Source organism: Carassius carassius, chromosome 46, assembly GCF_963082965.1.
Source record: "Carassius carassius chromosome 46, fCarCar2.1, whole genome shotgun sequence".
Taxonomy (NCBI): Eukaryota; Metazoa; Chordata; class Actinopteri; order Cypriniformes; family Cyprinidae; genus Carassius; species Carassius carassius.
Genome location: NC_081800.1, coordinates 19208768 through 19234413, shown reverse-complemented (window position 1 = coordinate 19234413; position 25646 = coordinate 19208768). Strand labels below are relative to the sequence as shown.

General features: G+C 37.3%; 2 protein-coding genes across 4 annotated transcripts; one reads left to right on the top strand and one right to left on the bottom strand.

Annotated features, from left to right (window-relative positions):
• Positions 1-115: 115 nt before the first annotated feature.
• Positions 116-13432, bottom strand: LOC132129351 (protein SOGA1-like). 2 transcript variants are annotated; one of them, XM_059540908.1, is made up of 11 exons: positions 12452-13432; positions 11246-11470; positions 9477-9632; positions 7776-7841; positions 6044-7183; positions 5164-5250; positions 4739-4900; positions 4310-4561; positions 2914-2957; positions 1483-2830; positions 116-858 (listed from the first exon to the last, which is right to left on the bottom strand). In XM_059540908.1, exons 1-11 carry the CDS (start codon positions 13229-13231, stop codon positions 712-714), a joined length of 4407 nt encoding a protein of 1468 aa, XP_059396891.1. In that variant the 5' UTR covers positions 13232-13432; the 3' UTR covers positions 116-711. The 2 variants fall into 2 exon arrangements, with proteins under 2 accessions (XP_059396891.1, XP_059396892.1); XM_059540909.1 differs by having other exon boundaries at positions 4421-4561.
• A 1638-nt stretch (positions 13433-15070) lies between these two features.
• On the top strand, positions 15071-25646 carry LOC132129352 (oxysterol-binding protein-related protein 2-like). Of its 2 annotated transcripts, XM_059540911.1 has the most exons (15): positions 15149-15184; positions 17788-17855; positions 18039-18139; positions 18211-18322; positions 18434-18509; positions 18669-18803; positions 19475-19572; positions 19682-19864; positions 20131-20238; positions 20413-20502; positions 20717-20843; positions 21814-21933; positions 22019-22142; positions 22257-22347; positions 23235-25646. In XM_059540911.1, exons 3-15 carry the CDS (start codon positions 18103-18105, stop codon positions 23335-23337), a joined length of 1404 nt encoding a protein of 467 aa, XP_059396894.1. In that variant the 5' UTR covers positions 15149-15184; positions 17788-17855; positions 18039-18102; the 3' UTR covers positions 23338-25646. The 2 variants fall into 2 exon arrangements, with proteins under 2 accessions (XP_059396893.1, XP_059396894.1); XM_059540910.1 differs by lacking the exon at positions 17788-17855 and having other exon boundaries at positions 15071-15184.

Below are 25646 nucleotides of genomic sequence, written 5' to 3'. Positions count from 1 at the left end.
GGGCAGCTCAGAAATGAAACCTGAAACATCATTTTTGGAAAACATATCTTCAAATCACAGCAATAGGGGACTACAATGACATGGATTTGCATTTATTAACATGCCAAAAAACAATTCACAAACCTAATCTCTGATTAAGGTGCTTGGCCCCCACAACTGTTGTATGCAGATATTAAACACAGATCATGTTACATTTAAGACAGCTATGAGAAACAGGTCACATTCATTAGGTGTCTAACAAAAAAAAAAAAAATTCTGCACACATTCTATTATACATGAAATATGATAAAAAATAATAATAAATCATAAAATGTTTACGATATGTTGCAGAAATATATATATTTAAAATGTAACAATGTAAAGTTAATCAAGGATCTAAAACGTAAAAACTGGATCTTGCTGGAATTGTATCTCCTGCACTATACATCATTAATTCTGTAAAATATAAAAGTCTTTAACTAATAGTGGAGACTTTTTATGTTTGTTTGTTTTTTTACACTGATTTTGAGGAAAATTTTGTAGAATGGATTTTTACATGGTAAAATGTTCTGAAGGCAAAATCAATTTAGCTAAATTATTTAATAAACAACCACAAAATGGACAGGGAATACTTAGCAATGTGTGTATGATGGGCATTCCAATTCTGAAGAAATCTGTCCATGCAGCCCTGAAGTGTCATGGTTTCAGTGAATAAATTGAATCTGTTTCCCTTTAAGCAAGAGAATCACCTTTACCACGTGATGGGGGGTGTTCATGTGGACGGGGCTTGTTTTGACCGTGAATGTGCCGGAGGTTTTTCTGTGAGGGTCGAGCAAAGCAGGATGTCAAAGACCGTGAGCTGCAGTCACAGGCTCCATCCTGGCAAAGAGATGGGAAAGAGTCAGGAGATATGCTCAGCTCAGCGTCATAACAAATCATATGGCATTAAGACAAAGATTCTGCAAAATAGTAAAAATGTAGATTTTGACTTTTTCTAGTTGCATTTAGTAAAAATGAGTTCCAATTGTTTGTATGTGATTTGTACTGTTCGTATATCTGATTGTATGTGTGCCATATATTATGTATTATGTATATGTATCTTTGTAAATTACAAATAGTCATGTGAACAACCAGTCTGACTCTATATGAATCTATACATAACATACCCACAAAATAACTTTATTGAAGGAATCAGATGTGAACATAATAACAGCTCTGAATGATTTACTGACCGAGCAAATCCGATTCAGACAGCAAACTCACAAGTGAGTTTGAGGCTATTTTGTGAATGTTTTTGACTGACTTACTAAAAGAGAAGACTGAATCATAAGAATCGTTTTTTTTACCAGAGTGACTAGATTTCAAATTATTGTCTCACATTTTTATTTTTGCATTTGCAACCAGTCACAGTTTGGAACCTTAATACAGTATATTACTCTCATAACACCAAACCTTCAATTTAGTTTCTTCATATTTTTGAATGGATTCAACTTTGCTACTAACCTCCAAGCCCTTGTTCTTGCTGATTGAACCTCTGTTGATTTGGCGCTGAGTTTGGGTCTGGCTCTGGCTCTCCTCTTTTGGGCTTTGTTTCATAAATCTACGGTTCACAATCTTGTTGATGCTGTCATTTCTGACTAGCGGCACCGCTGGTATACGAGACGGGGGGTGCTCAGATTTCTTTGAACCTATCAGACCGATGTGATCTTTACGAGCTGCTGGTGCTTTCTCCATCTCCGGGTTGGTCTTCTCTCCTCGACCACACACATTGCGCAGAAACTCATGGACCAGACCGTACTTGTGAACGCCTGCATTTTTACGACCGCCAGGTTTTACACTGGCCTGCACTGATACTGAACTCGGCCTGCTAGATGTCGAAGCACGTTGCGGCAGAACCCACAAACCACTTTCCTTCGCTCCATAATCCAGCCTGGGGGAGGCGCTCAGAGATGAGGAGGATGTAGTGAAAGAGGAAGAGGGGGATGTGGAAGAGGAAGACTTTGTAGAAAACGGAGAAGATGCGGAATGTCTGCGTTGTATTTTCGGTGAGTTGGTGTGAGGCTGAATCCGATCTGCTTGACCAGGTACCCTTTCCAGTGACACTGACATCTGCGGGGTTCTTGCAGATACAAATGAGGTCACTCGGGGCGACCAGTGCTTTGCAGCATAAAGACTTCGAGGACCATTGGTTTGTAGCCCAACTGTGCTTGCCTGTGGTTGGGATTGAGTTTGCGTTCCTATACTCACAACACTCACCATATTGCTCCCAAAATCCTTTGCTCTTTTCCTCTCCAGAGGGCTGGATTGGGAGGTCTGCAGCACACTGGCTGTAATTTCCTTCATGTCATCACTCAGGTTGGCTGAGACGTCCAAGTTATTGAAAGCCAAGCATGAAGGCGACGCCATACTGGAGGTCTGAAGACCAGAAGAGGATATGGAACTGGTGACCACCATCGAATCTCTCTCCAACAAACTCTGGCAGTCAAATGGCAGGCTACCCAGCCAGTTTTCATAAGCAGTGACCCAGTCTTGGTTTACAAGGCCACAGGCAATGGCATTGAAATGTTGTTGCTGGCTCTCCTCATGCTCTTCCTCTTCAGCTGCTATCAGAGAGCTCATTTGGATCCTTTTTGCTGATGGTGGGCTGTAATATATACGAATGCTGGATCTCTCTGGAGCAGTGTGGCTTCTCTGGGTCAGCTCCTGGTTTAGGTTCAGACCGGGGAGATTGGGAGGCATGATAGGAGAGTCCCAAGTCTTGCAGGGGTCTTCTCTGTCCAGAAGGGCAGCTTCTCGACTGAGATACTTCCAGTTCTTGTTGGGTTTTGCAATGCCAGTTTTAAAAGGCATCCTGTTGAAAAAGCAAACTCTGTTAAGGAATTCAGTCAGATAGCTTGAGTTCAAACTACGTGCAAACAAATGTATCAAGCTGACCTCTCTATTTTTCCATCTTTTTTCATCATCTTGCATCTGGGGGACTGAAAATGCACGAGAAAGATTAATGTTTGTGCATGAATAAGTAAATGTGTAATATTAAATAACATATATTAAATAACAACACATACTTCAAAACATGTTTACATCAAGAATGAAATGAAACAACGTAGGAATTTAGGATAAAAAGAAATAAGAAAAGAAATAAGACTGAATCTTAGACTGAACGGTATTGAGACAGGGAATCCTTCCATATTAGTTACGGATGAGCAATTTAAGATACACTGTAATCAAATGTAAAAGCCTGTCTTATTTAGAAAGTGTGTCAGAGAGATAGGTAGGGATTACAAAAAAGAAAACAGCAAGAAAACCCTTGGACCGAAAAAGAATAAAAAAAAAACTTAGCATCTATGAAAATGAACAGGACTTTTTGTTTAAATGGAAAAACGAAACTGCTGTCAACCTGGAAGACAACAATACCATTTAAAGATTCATTATGCATTAGTTCCTCTGAATATTGCTTCTTTATTCCTCTCTCGCCTCCTTTCCCTCGACACTGCACAATGTTACCCCCCATTAACTGTAAAGGAAAATAAATTCCTTATTTGAACTTCAACTGAGACTCGATAAGTCTTTCTGTGGTCACTGTGGTTTGGCTAAGACCTTTTTATAGTCAGAAGCTGTGATTGAAGCTGATGTCTTGCACTCCGCCTGCTGTCCTGCAATCCCAAAAAGGGATTAGCCTCAATTCAGTTGCCACGCACAGGACTTTCTCATATCTCTAGTAGGAATGTAAAACAAAATTATTTTAATAATGATAGCTCAGATTTCAGATAGCAGAGAGCATGAACTACTTTTCAAAAGTATGGAGTCTGTAAGATATTTAAATGTTTTTGAAAGAGGTCTTTTATGTTCACCAACACTGTATTTATTTGATTATTTACAATAATAATAAAAAAAAGTTTTCTATCTGAATATTTTTTTGAATGTAATTTATTCCTGTGATGGCAAAGCTGAATTTTCAGCAGCCATTACGCCAGTCTTCAGTCACATGATCCTTCAGAAATCATTTGAATACGCTGATTTGAACTTTTTATTATTATTATTATTATTATTATTATTATTATCACAGTTGAAAATGGTTGTGCTGCATAATATTTGTTTGTGGAAAAATGCTGAATACATTTTTTCATTTATTTTAAATAAATTTACTGACAACAAACTTTTGAGCGGTCACACAAAACTGCCAAAAAAAACCCTAAAAAGGGGAAATAGGTAAATATAAAAATGAACATAATTAAAAATAATAATAATACGGTCCAATTCAAACACTAGTTACCACGTTAGATATCATGAACTAACTTCTATATAGACTAAATAGCAACTCTGAATAGACCTGCAGTTTTCTGTTTTGCTTAGCTGTCTTCGACTCTTCGCACTCTAGACGTGCGTGGTTGAGGTGTTCTAGCAGTTCCTGCCACTCAGAGCTCCAATTGCTTTCACAGACCTTCAGCTGTCTTGTCAGGTCCATCACTGCAGTGTAGGACTCTGCTAACAGGTGCTGAAGCTTCACAATGTGGTCCTTCTGTAAAGCCACATTCAGGTCTGATGGACCCTTTGCTCCTGCCATCCCAGGTGAACTGTCCAGCTATAAACAAACACAAACAGCTTTGGATGACATTTCTGCTTCATAAAGCTTTTTTAATTTCCTCCATAAGTCCCTACAGGCACAAGAATGAAGAAAGAAGAGGAGATGACATGAGAACCAGGCAACAGGTTCACTGATACTCTCTGAAGGGAATTTAAACTGATCTACTGTTCTCACCCTGCTTATGAGGCCCTTGAGCTCTGCACACTCCGCAGCCCATGCTGCTTTGGCGTTTGCAAACTGCTGGTTGACAAACTGGGCTGCACTGTGCTGCTCCCATAGTTCAGAGAACAGATCTGACAGTGCAGTCCTGAGGTCTGAAAGCAGGGCACTGCTCACCTGAGAGAGGAGCACACATTGATGAATGTACACTTGGCAATAGGAACTGAACCATCCTAACTTCAAATAAGCAACAGGTCAAGGAACAATGCTATTGGTCAACTATGCTCAAAGAGCAGGCATGTTCAGCTATAGTATATAATGAAAAAGGCATATTTTTGAGTTACATTCTTTCAAGCTGAATTTATTGCAGAATGAAAACTTTTTGGTAGTCATGTTGAAACACTTATTTTTACCACAGTAATCATCATTCTTTTTCATACCTGACTGTTGCACTTCTCTTGAAGATTATACTTGCATGCTTTTGACTTTGTGTCCTTTAGTAGGTGAAGATCATTCTGACAATACATCTGGAATAAAAAAAAAAAAAAAAACAAGCATATTTTATTTAAGTATATTAGTTAAATAAACTTTAAACCATTTTAACATTTATTGTGTGAAATTATTTATATTATTATTTCAACAAAACATGTCATACTGAAGAATTTTGCCACTAATAAAGTTTGTTTTAAATTAAGTGAAATAAGCAATCACTTAAACAAGCAATCTGTTAAAAAATATAGAATAAGAGAAAAAGCATTTAAGAATGATATAAATACAGAATATTTCATTGTGCATCATTTTCAAGCTTACTCTCATTTTCTTAGATTATCTCTCTCTCTATGAATATAATAGCTCAAATTATGCAAGGTTTGAAAGATATTATGTAACTGTGCCTATTTTCCACTACCGAACATTATTTACACAATATATGATAGGAAAGATTGGAAAGATGCATGTATACATATCATTTAACATTGTTAGTGGGCAAATTAAATAAAATTAAAAGTGTGTTTTAGGAATTCAAAGGGCTCAAAAAGGGCACAAAGTTGACAAAACACCCAACTACACTATATATACGTACATATATGCTTTTGCAGTCATTCTTATTTTGCATTCAATGTACTCATTTACATTAATTTATTTATAGGTTCTTGCTTTCTCCGAGAATAGAATTCATGACCTTGCCGTTGCTAGTGCTATGTTTGAACAACAGGAAAGCATAGAGTATACAGTATATAAAAATTATTATTTAGAAAATTGCCACCATCTTCATTGATAAAGATGTGTGACAGCAGTAGCAAATGTTGTTGCCCAATTTACCTCAAACAGGTTCTTTCCATCAGCTGTGGGTCTCTCTCCCTGCCTCCACTGCTGGATAAACCATTGGAGCTGCAGAGTGAGCAGCACTAAGCTGTCCTGGTTACACCCATTTCCAACATTTCCTTCACATGGACATTCTTGTCTTGCTTGATTCTTTGCGTCCTCTTTTATTTCACATAAATCTTTGTCAGAATGTAGCATATTCTTCTCAGTAAAAGGCCCACGGCACTCTGAAGTGGAGTTTGAGAGCACCTCCAACTTTTCTACAAGAGCACGCAGTTGGGCTTGTAACACCTCTAGTCCATTGGTCAAGGGACTCAACATTGGGTCCAAAAGCCATTGATGTGTTTTGCACTGAGGATCTACTGCAGTTTTGCTTAGGCAAGGTGCACCAGTATGAGTCTTATGTGTACATGTAGGTGAGAGGCCATTTTTTGCTGGGGTTGTTAGGAGCTGGATAGTCGATCTGACAAGCAGTGCCTGGTCATGGATGGCAAGAAGACTGTCTAGATCTTTCACAGCAAATGTGCAGTCTGACGTACTTTGAGCTTGTCTGTCTTCCTCTTTAGTCTCTTCAGAAAGCTCCTGTTCTCCACCAATTGGCCCTTCTCTGTGCATATGACTGATAGGAGAGTTCTCCACATGATCTTCCTCTACATGCATCTGGTTCTCCTGCATATTATTGTGGGTAGTCACTGCATCTGCATTATCTGTCCCATCCAGCCCTCTATGCATTTCCACCTGTTCTCTAGTTTGGAGAGGCAATGCCAACCCTTCACTGCCCCCCTTCATCATCTCCTCTTCTTCCAGGCTTCCTCCTCCTCTTTCACGTTGTTCACTCATCTCTGCCCGCAACCCACGGTTCTCCACCTCTAGTTCCACTATTCGACGACTCAGCAACATGGCTTCCTCCTCCACCAGCCGCAAGTGAACTTTGACCTCTGCTTCTCGGGTGTGGGCAGAGTTAGTGGCGCCCGCTGCAGCCTGGGTTTCATCCACCTCACCATAAAGCAGACGGTATTTGGCGAGCTCCTCCCGCATCGCCTCGCTCTCCAGGGCCATCTTTGTTAGCTTCTTGCACATGAGCGCAGACTCCTCTTTGGCAAAGTGGAGCTGGCATTTCAAATCAGCGCTATCATCCTGCAGAGGTGTGTTAAAATAGTTGGCATATATCAAAAACTTAAACTTAAACCACAGCAAGGCTACTATGGCTTTGATCACCATGGCTAACAGGGTCACATGCCACTAAAAAGTGAATTGGGAATGCATTTTAAAATTCAGAATTTGAACTGAGGTAGCAAACAGGATGCAGAATTGTAATGTGACTGTAGGGAAGTTCACTGAAATTCAGAGAAATTCATTCAAGTGTAATTTTAACTAGAAAAGATTGTTTAGACAAACTTTGGACTATGTATGACAAACCATCGTTTAAAAGTTTTTAATAAAAACAAATGATAGAATGTTTTATTTAATGTTTTTTTATATCACTCCATTTCCCAGTGTTGAATTTCTTTGAATTACAATTTTGTATATTCCACTTTCTGTCATTCCATATCAACTTTCCATGGTGTGGACAATTCAACTGAAATTCTAAAGCATGAATTGAAAATACATATTCGTAATTCTGAGTTTTGCACAACTTTGAAGGCTAATATTGGATCTCTTGAAGGACTAGCACCAGAACAGCACTAACCTTCACAAATTAATTAGACTATTGTAACTCCCAACTCACCTGTGGTGAGAGCTTCTTTTCGTTCTTGTTGGATGTTGATCTCGAACTTCGTCTCTTTAGAGAATTCTGTGGATGCACCATCTCCATAATTAGTCTAAAGACATTTCAGCAGCTTATACAACACAGCGTACTATGTATAGGTTTGTTGATGCAATTTGTCCCCTAAGATAATGTCCTCCTATGGGCATAAATGTTCATTTGAGTTATATTAATCAGAGTTGCTATTTTCCATCATACCGCTGTCCAATGCATTCCAATACCCAATGAAATGTGTGACTGTAAGGAAAGCATGCACCTAATAAACACACTCAATCATGTTTGTGTAGTGAGATGGCAAGAACTCCAAGTCCATTTCTACACCAAACATCCATACTGCTCCAAGTATGTCAAAAATGCCGGCTAGAGTCAGTCTATCTGTCTGCTGCTTTGTCTGGGAGGCTCAATTCCTTAAAAGTACAAAGAGCACATGAGGAGCATGTAGACTTCACATTATCTTCTTTAAATGTACAAAAAACAACAACTCATAGAGTCAATCCAAACCGAGACTGAAGTGTCATAACTTAAGCATAAAACCAAAAAAATGCCTTTAACAGTGCTCTTCATAATATATCTTGATGTTTTGAAATTATAAATCAGTCATTTTTCTTGTGGATCAAGACTGCAAAAAGTCTTTTGATTCTAATAGTTGACTAAAAAGTCTTTGTATGGAGATCATCATGTTTCAGGTAGTGTCAGGCTCACATGAGGCCTTGATAATCTGGTTGTAGCTGATTTGTTCTGCTGGTCAGGATCAGGAATTGGCAGCAGCTGTCTGAGCTGAGCTGCTGGGATCCACTTCTAAGCACTGAATCCTGGATTAAACTGTATGCGTGCCGTTATTAAAGGCCTACAGGCTTTCATTGCCAATAAAATGTGTTTTTGGTGCATTATGTTGTTATAATGGTGACGGCCTATATTTTTTTTATATTGTGAGAAGATGAAAGCAAAAAGCATGCCTTCTTGTTAGTATTTTTAGCATGTATGTAGTTATTGAACATCATAAGACTCAAGATTTGGACAAGGATCTCCCTCTCAGGTGTATTTTCTAAATGGTTTCTTTCTCACTCGCTCTTCAACCTTTCAGTTGCCCCATTTTTCTCTCTTCTCCCCCTCACTGCATCCACGAGTGAGAATGACAGCAGCTGCAGTTTGAATTCAGACTGTTAGTTCATTCTATGCCCTACCCAAGCAGTCAGTTGTCGATTACAACAACTACATACGGTTGGGGTAAAGGTCAGATTGTAATCCTAACGGCATCATGAAACTAAGGAGTCTAAGCAACAAACTAGTACTGCTTTAAAGTGATATAGGGCATTAAGGATATATATATGCATATATTACCGTTTAAAAGTTTAGGGTTAAAAATATTAATAAAAAATATTAGATCAACTATTGTTGACTTTATTTTTAAATTACATTTTAATATATATTAAAATAGAACAGTTATTTGAAATTGTAATAATATTTCACAATACTACTGTTTTATGATTCAGTAAATGCAGCCTTGGTGAGCAAATGAGACTTCGATCAAAAACATTACAATAGTTAAACTTTTGTTTAGTTTATGTGTGTGTGTGTGTGTATATATATATATATATATATATATATATATATATATATATATATATATATATATATATATATGCTTTGTGGTCATACAACCTGTGATTTGTCCATTTCAGCCTGCAGGACCTGCTTTGCCACTTCCAGATCCTGCAGCCGTTCACGTAACTCCTCATTTTCCCATTCCAGCCGTGAATTTTTCTTTTGAATGGCCTCAAGTTCACTGTGTAGGCGAAGGGACACGCTTTTTGCCACCTAGGAACAAAATATTCATTTAGAGTCAAGTAAATAAACTGCAAACCATTTGTCCATTGGAACTATCCACAAAAAATGTTGATGTTAATAAGATAATTATCTCATGTTATTTCATTCTGATGGGAAATACTATTAAAAACAAGAAGCTCTATTTAAAGAAAATAATGTTATACGTAGCATTGCAAAATGAGGATTAAATTACCATGTTTCAGCTGTGGTTTGTGACATTGAGAATGTAAGGAAGTAAGGTGGTTAGTTAATTGTATGGGTTTCAATATGGGTCAACTCTCCTATGATCTCCCTCCTTTGCAATCCTTTGCAAAGCACTCATCCTCTTGTTGCTCAAGGGGTTGCTAACAATTGTGGACAATGTCAAGGGAAAACGGTTAGAAAGCATGTGATTATACCACAGCATTCAGCGCATGACTCTGTGCTTTTCTTTTTTTATAGCACAGGGCGATTATTATCAGTGAGTTCCAGGAGCAACGCCACAAACTCATATTTCTCTGTGAAAAAAATTAATGATGGAAATCTGGAGTAGAGCGGAGATTGAAAAGGATGCTTTTAGATATCAGATTGCAGGACACTCCCATGGGGGTTGTTGAAGACTGAATAACTTGACAGAGTGCTAGTGAGGACTCTGAGCAGCGATGGACACACACTGGCCTAGTTTGTGAAAGGAGGGTATCTATTTCTCTCACATGCCTTTAAAATAGACTGGTCATGGACATGCCCACAACACACACCAGCAGCTGTGCTTGGACACTTCCCCTCTCGGATACTGTGGCTATATAGTCCTTGACATATATAACATACACATGCAAATGCACAAAGACTTTCATGCTACCTTGACTTCACACTGTGTTTCTACGAAATAAATTTTCACACTTAATTCAGCAAAGACAAAACGTTCAGAAGAAACCTGAGGAATTTACTTTGCATAGTCTGGAAGCAGATTTCAAAACCCATTTTATATGGGTTACCCTGCTGTGTAGATTTTTAATTCGTAACATTCCTACAGAAAGCTCTGTCACTGATTGGCTGAGAAGTTCAAACCAAAAAATGCTTATGCTGTGAGTGGCCCACCATAAACTGAGCTACACCAATTATCTGCCAAAGAGAAAACTGAGGGTTTTCCTCCTCATTTTACTATTGGGTCATTACCAAAAATAAAACCACTCCCTATGTCAAACTATAAAACAAAATGTTATTTCAAGCTCTCACTAAACCCTTAGTACCATGATTTGGGTCACAAACCACAGTGGAAGGATTACACAATCCATCTGAGTGCATGCTGATTCATAAAAACAGAGTTTTGACTCATTTAGTGACTTACTATTCAACAATTGATTGGCACTAAGCACAAGCCTAGGCAATTTAGATAAACATCCTGTCCTGATGAATGCCATGGATGGCATCCAAAACACTAACAGTGGTTTTCCTGTACACACACCACTGTAGCTTAACTGAACCCAAATCATGAGGGAAACATCAATTTAATTACACCCTGAATGTCAGTGATTGCTCTTTATGCATGTGACCTGATACAAGGACTTTCTCACAGAAACACACTCAACACCAGCAAATTATGACTGTTAGCAGCTCATCCTCACCCTAATATCATGCTCAAGTGTCCTGATAAGCTCCCCGTCCACTTGTCCCGTCTGGGCTACACGCAGGCTGCGTCTCTCTGCTTTCCTAAGTCGGTACTGCAGGATGCGACAGGCCTTGTTGGCCTGTTCCAGCTGCTGTCGGAGTTCCTGCAGCTGGTAAACATCCTCCTCCATGTACATGTCCCTCATCTCCAGCATCTCTGAGCGGAGCTCCTCCATTTCATCCTAAGAATGCAGTCAAAGATGGTGTACGTAAACATCAACTTCATAGAACTTCACTGTAACTGTCTAAAAAAGAAACGTTTTGGACGTTTTTGATTGGAAAACATGAGATATATGAATGCATTATAGTTAAGTTGAAAGCATTTGTGTGTTAGTGTGTACAAAGGGTGTTTCCTACTGTATATCACCAACAATGATAGTCTTCAACCAGCTTGTCCATGACAGCACTGCACTGGCCTTACGTGTCGAGTGCCAGCATGGTGTGCGAATTAACCCACAGAACTAGTGGCACATGCCAAGAATGAAGCACTGCCCTTTCACTTAATCACAGTAAAGCTTGTCTCGTTCTCACTGTGAACCCCTCCTTCTATTGCATGTCAGAGACAATGAGGGATGACGCGAGCCAATTAGCGAAAGTATAATCTTCTAAGAAGAGAGTAAATCTTACCGTATAAGGCACATCACGTGCAATTTATTTTGACTGTTAAAATATGTATTATACATGTAGCAGACAATGTGGGATTGTTTTATTTAATTTTACATTAAGTACATTGTCCATCACATCATATGACATGGTTTATGTCTGATCTGATGCTTTATAATCATAATCCATCAAACCAGGTTGCATTTAGTACTACTTTATCTAACATTATACTTAAAATATTAAAATATACTTATATTTTGGTAATTGAATTAATCTTTTAAAAACTACAATGCTTGTTTCAGAAGAGCGTTTTCATTGGTGGATTTTCCATATGCACTCATTGAGATCAGTCAGATGCTTCATAATGCCCACATGATGGTGTCAAGACAAAATAAAACATGTTCATAATGACAAAATTATAAATGATATATTTAAAGAGCAAATGTGAAATGGGTCCCACTTTATCTGAACACTCCCAAATTTCCACCATGCAAGAAATTATTATTTGCATTTAATTAAAAATCAAATAAATTACTAATAGATTAATCAACAAATATCACCTTCAAATATTCATTTTCCGATTTTAGGTCGTCAATCTCTCTCAGCAGATCCTCATGCACCCCATCAGCAAAGTCTCCAGTCAGATCCGAAAATGCCACAGACGCGCTCAAGTTCAAGCGACTGTCCAGAGAAATGTAGGACCTCTGGTCGCCAGGAGAGATGCTCCCCTCACCGAAGCCAAACCCTGGAGACAGGGTGGCATTAATCAGACCATCTTCTTCTCTGTGTTCTGATATTTGCTCCGCTGAATCGTCCATCATCTCTTCGTTGGGACCTCTGGGACAGACTTCACCACACTGGGCATCAGTGGACTGCTTATGCTCCTCTGATGCGTCCGAGATCTCAGAGCTGCTGTCCGTGGAAGACAGTTTCCCGGTAGCGCAGCCAGAGTCCTTACTCAGGTCATCAGACGTGATGCTTCCATCAGACAGCTTTCTCCTCCCGAAAGATTTACTGCGATTGCTATCAGAGCGTTTTCTCGACTCTGGTTTCATCTCTCTTTTCCCTGTGTGGATGTTTGGCGTGACAGATGCTCCACGCTTTGGTTTCTTCGAGTGAATCTCTTTGGCTTTGCTCTGTGAGGCTGCTGGGATGATTTTAGACCAAGCGTCCGCCTGAGCTTGTTTTGACGTCATGTGTTGCACATGATGCCGGTGGATTTGTCTTGTCGGCTGCTGGCTGCTCGCGTCTCCACAGGCTTTTTCCTGCCCGTCCCGTCCGTGATGGGATGAGCGTGCATTATTAGACTCAGGATTTGCCTCTACTTTTGTCTTTGTCATTGTTGGCGTTCAAAGATGATAATTTTATCTCAATTCACCCTACATTGTTTTTACAAACAAAGACTACTACAGTAATGAGATGAATGATACCAGAAGAATCCTCTCAAGAGTTTGAGTGAGATGAGATAAAGTTGAGGTAAATCCGGGTAAAGCCGTTAGTCTAGTGTTTGAGTGAAGAACTGTAGGCTACAGTGTGTGGCCATGTGCTTTAAAAACTCGGAAATCTCCGCCCCAAAAACAGGAGCTTTACTCTCTCTCTCTCTTTCACTCACTCTGAGTCACAGATAACTCAGCTTTACAGGAATTATAACGAACAGCTATAATAGTGCCAAACCAATGTTTTAATAGCATAAAATTGTAGCCCCCACCACCAATCCCCCCCAAACACCCATGCATATTTTTTAAATGTTAATTTAGCAATCAGGTATTTTTTCTTATTCAGTAATTTATGTGATGGCCTTTAATTAACACACTTATGAATTAATTCGGTGACAGTGCCTTTATTATTCAACTCATAAAATCGAATAAGTTATTTAATTCATAGCTAAGTCTCTTCTAAATAAAGGTCTGCACTGGTTTCAAAAAGAAGAAAGTTTATCAAAACTCACCCTTCTTCTCAAATGACACGGAGCTGAATTAGGCTATTATAACATTGCTCCGATGACATCTAGTGGCTTCAAATGAAACTAAAGGAAATATCAGGAAATAGCTCAACAATAGCTAAACTAAACGTAGAAACTAGTTAAACGCACAGTAATTGGCATCATTTAGCCTGTTCATGCCGCGGTGCATTGCTGAGAACCTGAGAACTTCGGATATATGCAAATTCCCAGGCTTGCACAAAAATTCTAACGTTAAAAACAAAGCTCTAAAAGAAAGAAAAAAATAGCCTACCGTTAAAGAAAAAGAGTGTATGAAATCAGAAGGTGAAAAAAGTCAAGAATCTGCACGCTAACCTTAATTTTCATGTGTTATTTGTTAATTATATTTGTATATTTTGATGTATTTTTGACCTATTTAAATTTATGTATTATATGTAGTAAAATGTATTATATTTTATGTTTATGTTAGATTGTCTTCATTTCCCCCAAACTGCACCTGTTTTTCACTTGCGTTGTTTCACGTCTATCTTGCACATAGTTTTTCACCAGTTTCTTGCTGCACTAAATAAAAATGTTAATATTTAAATACAGTTATGTAGTTTACATGATTTTTTTTTTACCTTATTTTAATTATTACTGCATATTTTACATTAATTGAACTGCATAATAAGCGTCTGATTAAATTCATAATGAAAGCAAATGCTTTATTTTAAAACCAAGAAACCATTTGTTACACTGATTGGGTCTAATTTATTTTCACGTTCTTGTCAAAGGACCCAGAAACCCTTGGTCCTATTTCACAGCACAAATAAGAATTCAAAATATGAAATGAAGTTGTAAAAACATATGTCTATTTGTGAATTCATAGAATATTCTCTGTAGCTTTTTACAATTTATTCATTTATTTATTTATTTTAATTCACATTGTAAATTTAAATTTAATGTGTTGTCTATATAATTTGTATATATCTATTCCTGGCCAGCAGTCATAATCAATCAAGGAGCGCCACTGCCATAGCCGAAGGCGATATTTATTGTTAGGATTATAAATAACCTACATCCCTGCCTTTTTTAGTACCGACCCCTTTATGTAACCTCAATATAACTCCACCCTTTCAAAAGGTTAATATCGTTCGTTCGCAAAGGGGTCTTCTTTCACAATAGGCTACTGCTTCTGTCAATCAAACGTCGCCCCGCCCAACTTCTTTTCCACCGCCGCCGCAACCCTCCAATCCAGTTTGTTCTCCCGTCCTGGCGAAATGTATCCGCCCCGCTGTCAGGCTTCCCGAACTGGGCGCTTGTTTTGTGTCCCACAGGAGACAGGAGCGATTCAGCTTTACATTACTGAAAGGTAACGCGACACACGCACATTATACAGCCTGCTAAGCTTGGTCGATGTTACACGTCATTTTATTTGGCATCTTGAATGTTTTGACGATATCAAACGGGTTGATGAGTAATACTCGGGTTTATTATTGGTCCGTGCTCATTGCTAGCGGCTAACGCGGGTCAAAACAGCTCAAGCCGAACGCCCAGTGCCTTCCCCGCGTAGTAGATCTAAGTAGCTACCGAGCGAGGCTGGTTATTCATAGTATCAGATATGTTTGTATATGTAACGGGACATAACTTGAATGTCAGATTGCCCTCATGCACGGATGGCTAGACGTTGCGTTTAATATGGTTCTGCGTGCGATCATATACTAAGCAGTGCTTTCTATGTCTTTTGGGGGATATACTGAATCAACTGATTGTAAGTTAGTTTTGACGGGTTTAATCTTCTCCACTGTTTTGACTGACACTCATTACAAATGTGCATGTGATGAAAGATGCTACTATGATCCATCTGTTAGTTGACAGCAGTAGGCTACTAATTCTGGGGAAGCATTTTAACTTGATTGAGAAGAGCACATACTGTTCAGGTGCATTGAAAAAAAGAAGTTTTATTTAACAAAGATGTGTCAAATTGATCAAAAGTGACAGTAGAGATTTACATGACCCCCGCCCCCACGAAGTAAACACTGTTCTTTTGAACTTTTTACTCATTAGAAATTCCTGAAATATGAATATATCAGTGTTTCCACAAAAACATTAATCAGCATAAAGCAGCATATATATTAGAATGTTTCTGAAAAATCATGTGACACTGAAGACTGGAGTGACTCCTGCTGAAAATTTAGCTTTGCCCGTCAAAGGAATAAATTACACTTTAAAACATAGTACAACAGAAAACCGTTGTCTTAAATTGTAATAATATTGCATACATTTTTTAATTAATTTTTTAACTATTTTTTATCAATCAAATGCAGCCTTGATCAGCATAAAAGACTTCTTTCAGAAATCTTACTGACCCCAAAACTATACTCACAAGTGACTCCAGTCTTCTAGACAAAGCTGATTTATTGTACTATGCTACTATTAATAAGAATATATTTAACGTAGTGCTTTTCGTCAGTTATGACTGTGAACCGGCAACTAACTGCTGTTAGTTAGTAAACTAACTTTATGTATCCAGGTCAATACAAAGTCCAAAACTATTGATACAGTAGTTTCTTCAGACACAACCACCAGGAACTATGCCACTCTTTCTGAGAACCAGACATTTATGTTGTTGTCTTAGTCACCATTGATCTTTAGCGCTGTCATTTTCCAGTCAGTTGTATGACTAGTTTTCTCTGTTTATTGTTGTTATAACAGCCCATTATAGCCAAAATACATCTATTCAACCATTTCCCTTAGCTGAGAGATTATAAGGTGTATTGTTTACATGATTATGTGGAAGAATTTTTACTACATTCATTTCAGTTGAGCAACTTTGAAACTCTGTGTTGTTGCAAAACGACCAGGACTACGTGCTGTTCATCCAGCCAAGACTTCCCCTGTTGGCACTTTACCACATGGGTGTTTGAATATGTGATAGCTGTCAGCTTGTTAAGCGGCTGCTTTGCCTTTCTGAGTTCCAAATAATTCGCATAGTGCCCACCTCTGTTATATGGCCAGTAGTTATTTAAACTGCTTTGCATTTTGGTCATCCGCAGCTGTATAATTGGCGGTCTGAGCAAGAGTTTTCCTCTATTTTTGTTTGTGTGTGTGTGTGTCAATGACATGATGCTTATTTATATGTCCGTTCTGTTCATTTATTCAATAATAATATATTAGTGTAATTCATGCAATGACTTGAATACCACTTTGTAACGAGGGGTGCATTAATATAACTTTCCTGATGATAAGGAAGAAAAAAATCCTCATTAAAATAATGAAAATCTTGAAAAGTGTTAAATAATTCGGCATAATTAATATTTAATAAAATATTTGAAAAACCTTTGTTTGTCATGTGGTCTGATTAAAATAATGTGGAAAGACAAAACCAACATGCAGAACAAAAGGAAAATATGTTTGTAATTTTTTTTTACAGTGTTACAAAAATGTAATTAAATGAAATATATATATTATTTTTTATTTTTTAATGTAATGTTTTTCTTTCGAACTGTCTAATATTCAGAAAACAATTCAGAAAAAAATGTATGTTTTCCACAAAAATATTAAGCATCACAACTGTTTTCAACATTGATACTAATAGAAATGAGCAATTTCTTCAGCACTAATTCAGCATATCAGCATGATTTCTGAAGGATGTGACTTATTACCGATCCCAAACTTTTAAACGGTAGTGGATATGTTATATATTTGATTAAACGTATTTAATGTACTTTTATTGAAAAAGGCAAAAAGGTTTTTCAAAACCGTACAATTCCATCTTGAATACAAAGAGCACATTTATGAAAATTCTAAGAACTCTAAGAAATGACTTATATGAAACTCTTAAATGTGCTACCAGGACATTTGCATCACAGTTCCTGAATGGTGTCCTTTCTTTAATTAAGCCAACATTGTGAATCGGTACAGTCAGTTGCAGTAATGACAATCAGATGCTGACACACACTCTCTCTGCTAAAGGATTAGCTTGTTCGGACACTCTCATCAGATGGTTTTGCCAAGCACAGCTGTTTAAAGACTGCAGTGAGGTGATTGGATTTGTTCTGTGTGTTCAATAAGGGAATGGACAGAGTGTATAGGCCAGCATTAGTGTCCACAGTCCAGTATGTCCCAGCTTTACAGCATAGTAGTACAGTACACTACAGTACATTTACAGACTTCCAGTTTTATATCTTTTTATTTTCAAACCTACAATATGGTTTGATCTACAGAAGAACACATTTAAGCTGTGAAACAATGCCTTCTGATTGACATCAACAGCAGTAACTGTCCATCATGAACAGCGAGGAAGAGTTCTATGATGCTGAGACAGGTACGTGATGAAGTTTAGTATTGTACATCACATTTTTATTGTTACCTAGGACTAAATCTCTCTCGTCTCAGGTTTAGAATCGGACGACTCATGTGAAGTCAGCTTTAAAGATGCCTCAGTCTATGAGAGCAAGCAGACAGTGAATGGCAAAGTGCCATCTGAAAATGGAGTATGGGAGAGAAGGTAAGGAGTCTGAATAAAGTGAAATAATATTCAGTGGCAGGAAACAAAATGTGAAGGTGTTTATATCTGTTGGACTGTGTACTGTTTTAATGTGTGTGTCTGTGTGTTCAGAACTACTCTGCCAGCACCCATGTTCTCCAGAACTGACTTTAGTGTGTGGGGCTTCCTGAAGAAATGCATTGGAATGGTGAGCACGAGTACTTTGACCAAACAACAGTTTAGTCAAAAGAGCTCCATTCAAACACTGCATGAAATATGAAATTGTAAAAGAGACATGTTGTTTAGATTGTGGTGTCATTGTCCATAAGCCAAGCCATTTCTATCTGGGAATACTTTCTCTTTACAGGAGCTGTCCAAGATAACAATGCCTATTGTTTTCAACGAACCACTGAGCTTCTTGCAGAGGATTACAGAGTACATGGAACATACATACCTCATCCATAAAGCTTGTACACTTTCTGACTCTATAGAGCGTATGCAGGTTAGTGCCTCCAGGATTTCTACAGGTCTTAAAAAATCTTAATCGGCCTTTCCGCAAACTAGTCCTAAATACATAAAGTCATGGTGTTAAATGTTGCATACGTTGCAAAAAAAATGAATACCTTCCTCAGTGTTTTGTCTTGTTTTCCGATACAAATATCTGAACATCCTGAACATTTTTTTTTAAATGCAAAATGAAAGTATGAGGTTTTCTGAGAGCAAAATTAATTTTAAAAGAGTTAATGCTTAAAACAACAACAAATATATTTCCATGGGGTATGAAAACTTGTTTTCCCTTTGGATTAAGTTCTTTTTTTTCTGAGCTCATTTGCGGATATTTGTTTTTGTGTTAAACTTCATTTCAATTGGTTTTCTCAGAAAACATGTAATTTTGCTTCACAATGCATCTATTGTGATCTTTTGCACTGGAAAATGGAGGAAGAACATCACTTTTTTTGCAGTGTGATCAGAAGCTACAGTAAAAGTTATTCGCATTATTTCTAGTTTGAGACAACTTTTATGCAAAATGTAAAAAATATTAATTAATTGGTCTTGAAAAAGTCAAAAATTGACCCTCATAAAACCTGCAGAAAACTTGCCTCCTATATATTTTACTCTCAAATGTGTGCATTCAACAAATCCTTATTTACACAATTGCATCTCATTTGTCAGCTTGTTGCTGCATTCGCCATTTCTGCTGTTGCATCGCAATGGGACAGAACTGGAAAACCTTTTAACCCATTATTAGGAGAGACTTTTGAACTTACACGGTAAATCTGCAGAACATTTGGACACAAACGCTATACATCAATCTAGTACAAAGCTGAATATGTAATTCCAAATTAGCCTGCACCAATAATTTGTAATATCTGTGCTCAGGGATGAAGAGGGTTACCGCATGATCTCAGAACAAGTGAGCCACCATCCACCAATCAGTGCCTTCTACACCGAGTCACTCAATCAGGACTTCTCGTTTCATGGCTCCATCTACCCTAAACTAAAATTCTGGGGGAAGAGTGTGGAGGCAGAGCCTAAAGGCACCATGACACTTGAGCTCTCCAAGTGAGTTTTGTTTATGTGACCTCACTAAGTATAATATGATCACTTTTTATTGGAGCTGGAGAGTCATTGAGATCCTCAAATACAATCGGACCCTTGAGCAAAGCAGTAACTTTTCCTTGCCCTTAGTTTAAGCAACATCTGCTAGATACATAACATGCTGGAATGTTCATTTATTATTTAGCATGTTTCTAATGTATATTGAAGAGATTTTGGGAATTAAAGCTATTTTTTTACTCTCTCTCTCTCTCTCTCTCTGTCTCTCTCAGGCATAGAGAAGCTTACACATGGACGAACCCTATGTGCTGTGTGCATAACGTTATTCTGGGTAAACTGTGGATTGAACAGTATGGGACAATGGAGATCGTCAACCACAGGTTTTTCATCTCTTTCCTTTCTGACCCTAAATTTTCTGCCTGCGTTTTCAACCCTTTTCAGCATTTTAATATTGTTTTTGTTAAGGCTATAGTGTGATCTTTCCATGTCACATTGTGGATTACTGTTCACTCTTTCCTTTATTTTTGACTGAGAAGTCTTTCTGTTCGTTTTAGCACTGGGGACAAGTGTGTGCTGAATTTTAAGCCATGCGGCATGTTTGGCAAAGAGCTGCATAGGGTAGAGGGACATATCCAGGACAAGAGGTGAGCAGTCATTCGTATCAAATGTCAGTGGGTATATCTGGCTCCCAGCCTGTAGAGTTCACTCTGCACATCCGTGTCTGTAGCACTGAAGGCATCAGCAGTGTCTTTTAAATCTGGATTGTGTGTGTACTTTTACTTTGGTATTTTCTTTTTATGTACTTTTTCTGGATTTGATGCTTGTGTTTCTGACTCATTTTGTTTGGGTGTATTTCAGTAAAAAGAAGCATCATGTTATCTATGGGAAGTGGACTGAGTGTGTATATAGCATTGAGCCAAGAGTCCATGAAGTCAACAAGAAAGCAGAGAAGAAAAGCGGAGGAGATTCCAAGAAACACAAGCAGGTACAAAGCGTTAGTCATTTATCTCTCACTGCAGAGCCGTGGTCTATTTTCTGTTGTGTTTTCACATGGAAGTCCAAAAGGGCTCTCACGCATCCTCATATAGAGGCTCCACCTATTATTATTACAATAGAGACTGTTTGCAAACTCTTAGAAATGAGAAATGAGAAGATCTTTACTGAAGTGTAGAAGAAATGGCTACTAGAGCAAGTTCTTTACATTCATTGGTTTTTAATGCCAATACACAAACAGACTCCTTGTTCTGATTTATTTGTGATATATTTTTTTCATTTATGTCAATAGAATACAAATTAATTTCCGGCTTTTCTTCGAACTTTTAGTGTCTGTAAGATTTTTAAATGATTTTGATTTTATATTTATTTTTTTAAATGATTTGCATTTTCACCAGTCATGACTGGTCTTCACTGTCACATGATCTTCCAGAAATCATTTTAATATGCTGATTCAGTGCTAAGAAAACATTTATTATAAATATCAATATTGAAATACAGTTATCTTTTTAGAAACTGTGATACATTGTTTTCAGGATTCTTTAATGAATGGAAAGTTAAAAGGAATAGCATTATTAGCTCTGTTGAAATATTATAAATTATACATTTACTGTCATCTTTGATCAATTTATTGCAAAATAAAAAAGTACTGACCCCAAACTTTTGAACAATAGTGTAATTGAAAAATACAGTTTAATTAAAATGATCTGTAGTGTGTTTGCTGGCAATTTCTGTTTCCCTTCTTTGTATTAACATGCAATTTCAGTAAGAAGTGAAGGTAAAGAAAGACTGTAGGTTTTTAGCAGTGTAGCTACAGTGCCTGAGCCACCATCATAGTAGAGTGTTAGTTCAATTAGTTTTCCTAGATTATTTGTTTCCTGATCTTACTTTATATGTGGTGTTTAATGGTTTTCATATGGCATTATGAGGCATAAATGGTACTACTCTATGCATTTGATTAGGAGCAGAGTACAGGGGGTGATGATGCAGATGAAATGCCAGATGTCCAGGAAACAGTTACTATGATCCCAGGCAGTACGCTGCTATGGAGAGTAGCTCCTCGACCGCCACACTCGACACAGGTAACCCCAAGCCCCCAATGATCTGTCTTGGGTGATTGCATGTTTTGCATATTCTCACTTCATCTTTTTCCTCGATTCTGTTTAGATGTATAATTTTACTAATTTTGCCATGACGCTTAATGAGCTGGAGCCTGGCATGATTGGAGTCATAGCACCAACAGACTGTCGTTTGCGGCCTGACATCAGAGCTATGGAGAATGGGGATATCGGTATGCATAATCTCTTTTTTGGCCCGTTTTGTTCCCATCTGTTCAGTAAGCTATTTTCTGGATGATGCTGTACTTATTTTACCCCTAATTTTAAAAGCTGTTCTTAACTTCCAGATACTGCAAGTCAAGAGAAGGAGAGATTGGAAGAGAAGCAGAGAGCTGCCAGAAGAGAGCGTGCTAAAGATGAGGAAGAATGGTCTACGAGGCCAGTATTTGAATTAAGAGCACAACATCCACTTTTTTCCTCATTTTGTATATTCTCATTCCTCTCACGATTAGCAATATTATATATATATATATATTTTATATATATTATTACATTTTAATAATACACATGTTCATATAAATTTCCATGTAAGATGATAACAAGAACAAAAAATCTCCAAGAGGTGGAGGAAAACAAAATTTCCAACTCCGCCATATTTCAAGATGTTAAGAAATATTTTAGATCTGTTTTGTTTTTGTTTAACAGACAAAAATAAAAGCTTCTCATTAGTATTATATCAAAACGAAGACAGACATATTCCTTATTATTGTAAAGATATTTTATTTGTGCTGGTTTAAGTTTTCTATGGGAATTAACAGTCAACCCTGAATCCATTTTAGAGTTTATTTATTTATTTATTTTAAGCATTTTAGAATGAACTAAATCAAACTTGTATAGGTTTTTACATTTTAAATTATACTATTTCAACTTTATTTACCACGAAAATAACCAAGGAAGCTGGCATGGAATTAAAACACAAACCGACCAACCACAGGCATTACATTTTTTTAATGAATCAAGTCAGTTCTGAGACTGCAGACTGCAATATTAACATTCAAAAACAAAATTTTAAATGAAAAAGAAAAAAGTGAAAAGAGGATAAAATAACTATGAGAAATCGACTATAGTAGCCAATCATAGTTAAAAAAAAAATTAATCTGAAATCGCACTGGCCTGTGCTTTCTACTGAAGCAGATACTATCATTTAAAAACCTTTTGCTATGTAAATCTTGAAAGGTTGATATATTAGTGCAAAATATTATTTTCTGTGGAGATTTTGAATATCCTTTTTATTTTTATAAACGTTTTGGCGTCCCGTCTTTCAGATGGTTCCAGCAAGGCAATAATCGGTACACTGGAGCTGCAGACTGGATCTACAAGGGAGGTTACTTTGACAGAAGGTACTCTGACCTTCCAGACATCTACTGATTCAGTTGGGAAGACTGAAAGAGTCTCGAGATTCATCCTTTGCTCTCCTTAACCCAATCCATATCGTCTCCTCTCCTTAAGCTCTTTTCATTTTTTTCATCGGAATGTGAGATTCATGTGAACAGTTTTTGGACAAAGCCTCTCCACGAGTTTCACTCTTTACTAGAATCTGAAAATGTAGTGTGAGTGGATTTATTTATTTTGAGAGGTAGGGAATGCCTTAATTATTTTTCCATGTATGTTAGATTTTGTCTGTGCAAACTTCAGTACATTTAGAAAATGCTAGTTTATGTACAGTACGTGCTAACCTACCTTTCCATGCATCTCACTAGATACACTCAGGTGTTCAGTTTATGGGTACAAGTGGTTAGTGATGGCATCACTGCGATGCAATTTTTTTGAAATATGAGGCTGCTCAGAACCTATTAGGAGAGCATAATTTTGTGTTTTTGTTCAAACTAATGCTATGTTATCATCTCAATGATATGCTTTTTTTTTTACCCCTTATCTCAGAAATATGACCTCTGTTTGTGGTATGTATGATGTGCAGGAACTTCACAGTTAAAGATTCTGCCTGATTTTGAGTACCCAAAAATGAAAAGGAGTTTATTTTTTCGAATTATCCCTCCTTTGTTCAAAAATTATTGGTTTATCTTGCTGATAAGGCTCTTGGGCCATTTCTCACCATCTCCATGGTACAGGGGAGTTTACTAAAAACTAATATTCTCATTCCTCACACGTTTAGAAATGTTTTGGATCAGTTTTGGTTTGGTTTGACAGACACAAATGAAAGCTGCTCATGAAAAATGTTTACTTGGTTTAAAAAAAAAAAAAAAAAAGGTGTTTTGTTATTGTTAAAAAGCTCTTATAACTAAAATCCTATTGCATCTTAGTGTTAATGTTTTGAGTGTTGCCAGAGCGACTTATCTCTTGTAGAAACTAAAGCCATATAACTCGTCAGGACTGCAGTGTTGAGTGATAAATCCAGATGAATGAAATGGAGGTGGGTGCTAATCTTTTTTTTTTATTTCAGCACTTAATGGCTCACGGATGTCAAGGTGCTTCACCTTAGCCCACATATATTCGTGTGTACCAAAATTGCTCAGAATGTGCTTCATTGTTCACATGCTTTTTTGCCATAAAGCAAATTTCATTCTTCAAGGACTAATTTTATTCCAGACATGCAAATCGTAGACGAGATTACCTCAGAGGATCATGAAAGACACCACTGTCTTTTATTTCGAAACTTTAATAATACTGTGATATTAACACTCACAAATCTCAGAAGCTATGCAAACATTAATGGAAATGTATGAATTGTACAATTTAATGTTTATGTAAAATACATTGGTTGGCCTAGTGCAAAGGTTTCAAGCATGCTATACTTTTGCTTTTGGTTGGACACAGTATTACTGGCTGTTTTGCACAGCATAAAGTTGGTTAGATGGAGACTGGTGTATTTAACGGCAGTAATTAATAACACTGTTATCTAATTATTAGAAATGTTTATCATTCACACTTTAATATGTCTTTAATATGTTTCATATAGTGCATACAGTTCCAAAAGCCAAGCTTCAGGCCATGGCAAAGAATTAACTACAATTGATTTCCCAATGTATTTTATACACTATACTGTGGCATGTCTAAGCATAAATTATTTAATCTCACTATATACTTACTAGCGGTTAGAGATATCAATATATTATTCCACCAGCTGCTAATGTAATGTCTTTTAGAACCCTTGAAATCATGGGACATTAAAAAATGACACCCTGAATTGTCTCATGATTTTATGCTGTTAATCAGCTATTCCTTTAACAATTACATCAAGTTAATATACAAGTAAACCTGGTCACATTGCAACTATGTAAAGCAAACATACACTCAAAAGTCATTCTGTCTGTTCTTATTAAACTGTTTTGATTGGATGTTTCTGTTGTGAAACTCACTATTTCACAGATAGAAGCCCAAATTATACCGCTGTGGTGCTATGACGGCTTTACATAACTGTACATGATGTATTGTGACTTTTTGCTAGATTTGTATAGATCATGTGAAATGCACTCATGAATCTGCTAATTTGTATACTTGCAATATTAATTATATATGTGAGACCTCACTAAGAAACATCAGTTTGCTCTTGTGTCTGGAGGGAATTGACAAGCATCAGTTCGAGATTTCTGACAAAACATTTGGGAGAAGCTTCAGCTTCAGTTTGATGGTGGGAATGTTTGTGAAATATTATCTGTTGTTTTACATTAATTTGACCTCAAATGTGAACTGATCTTTATCAAAGTCAATGTCATGGA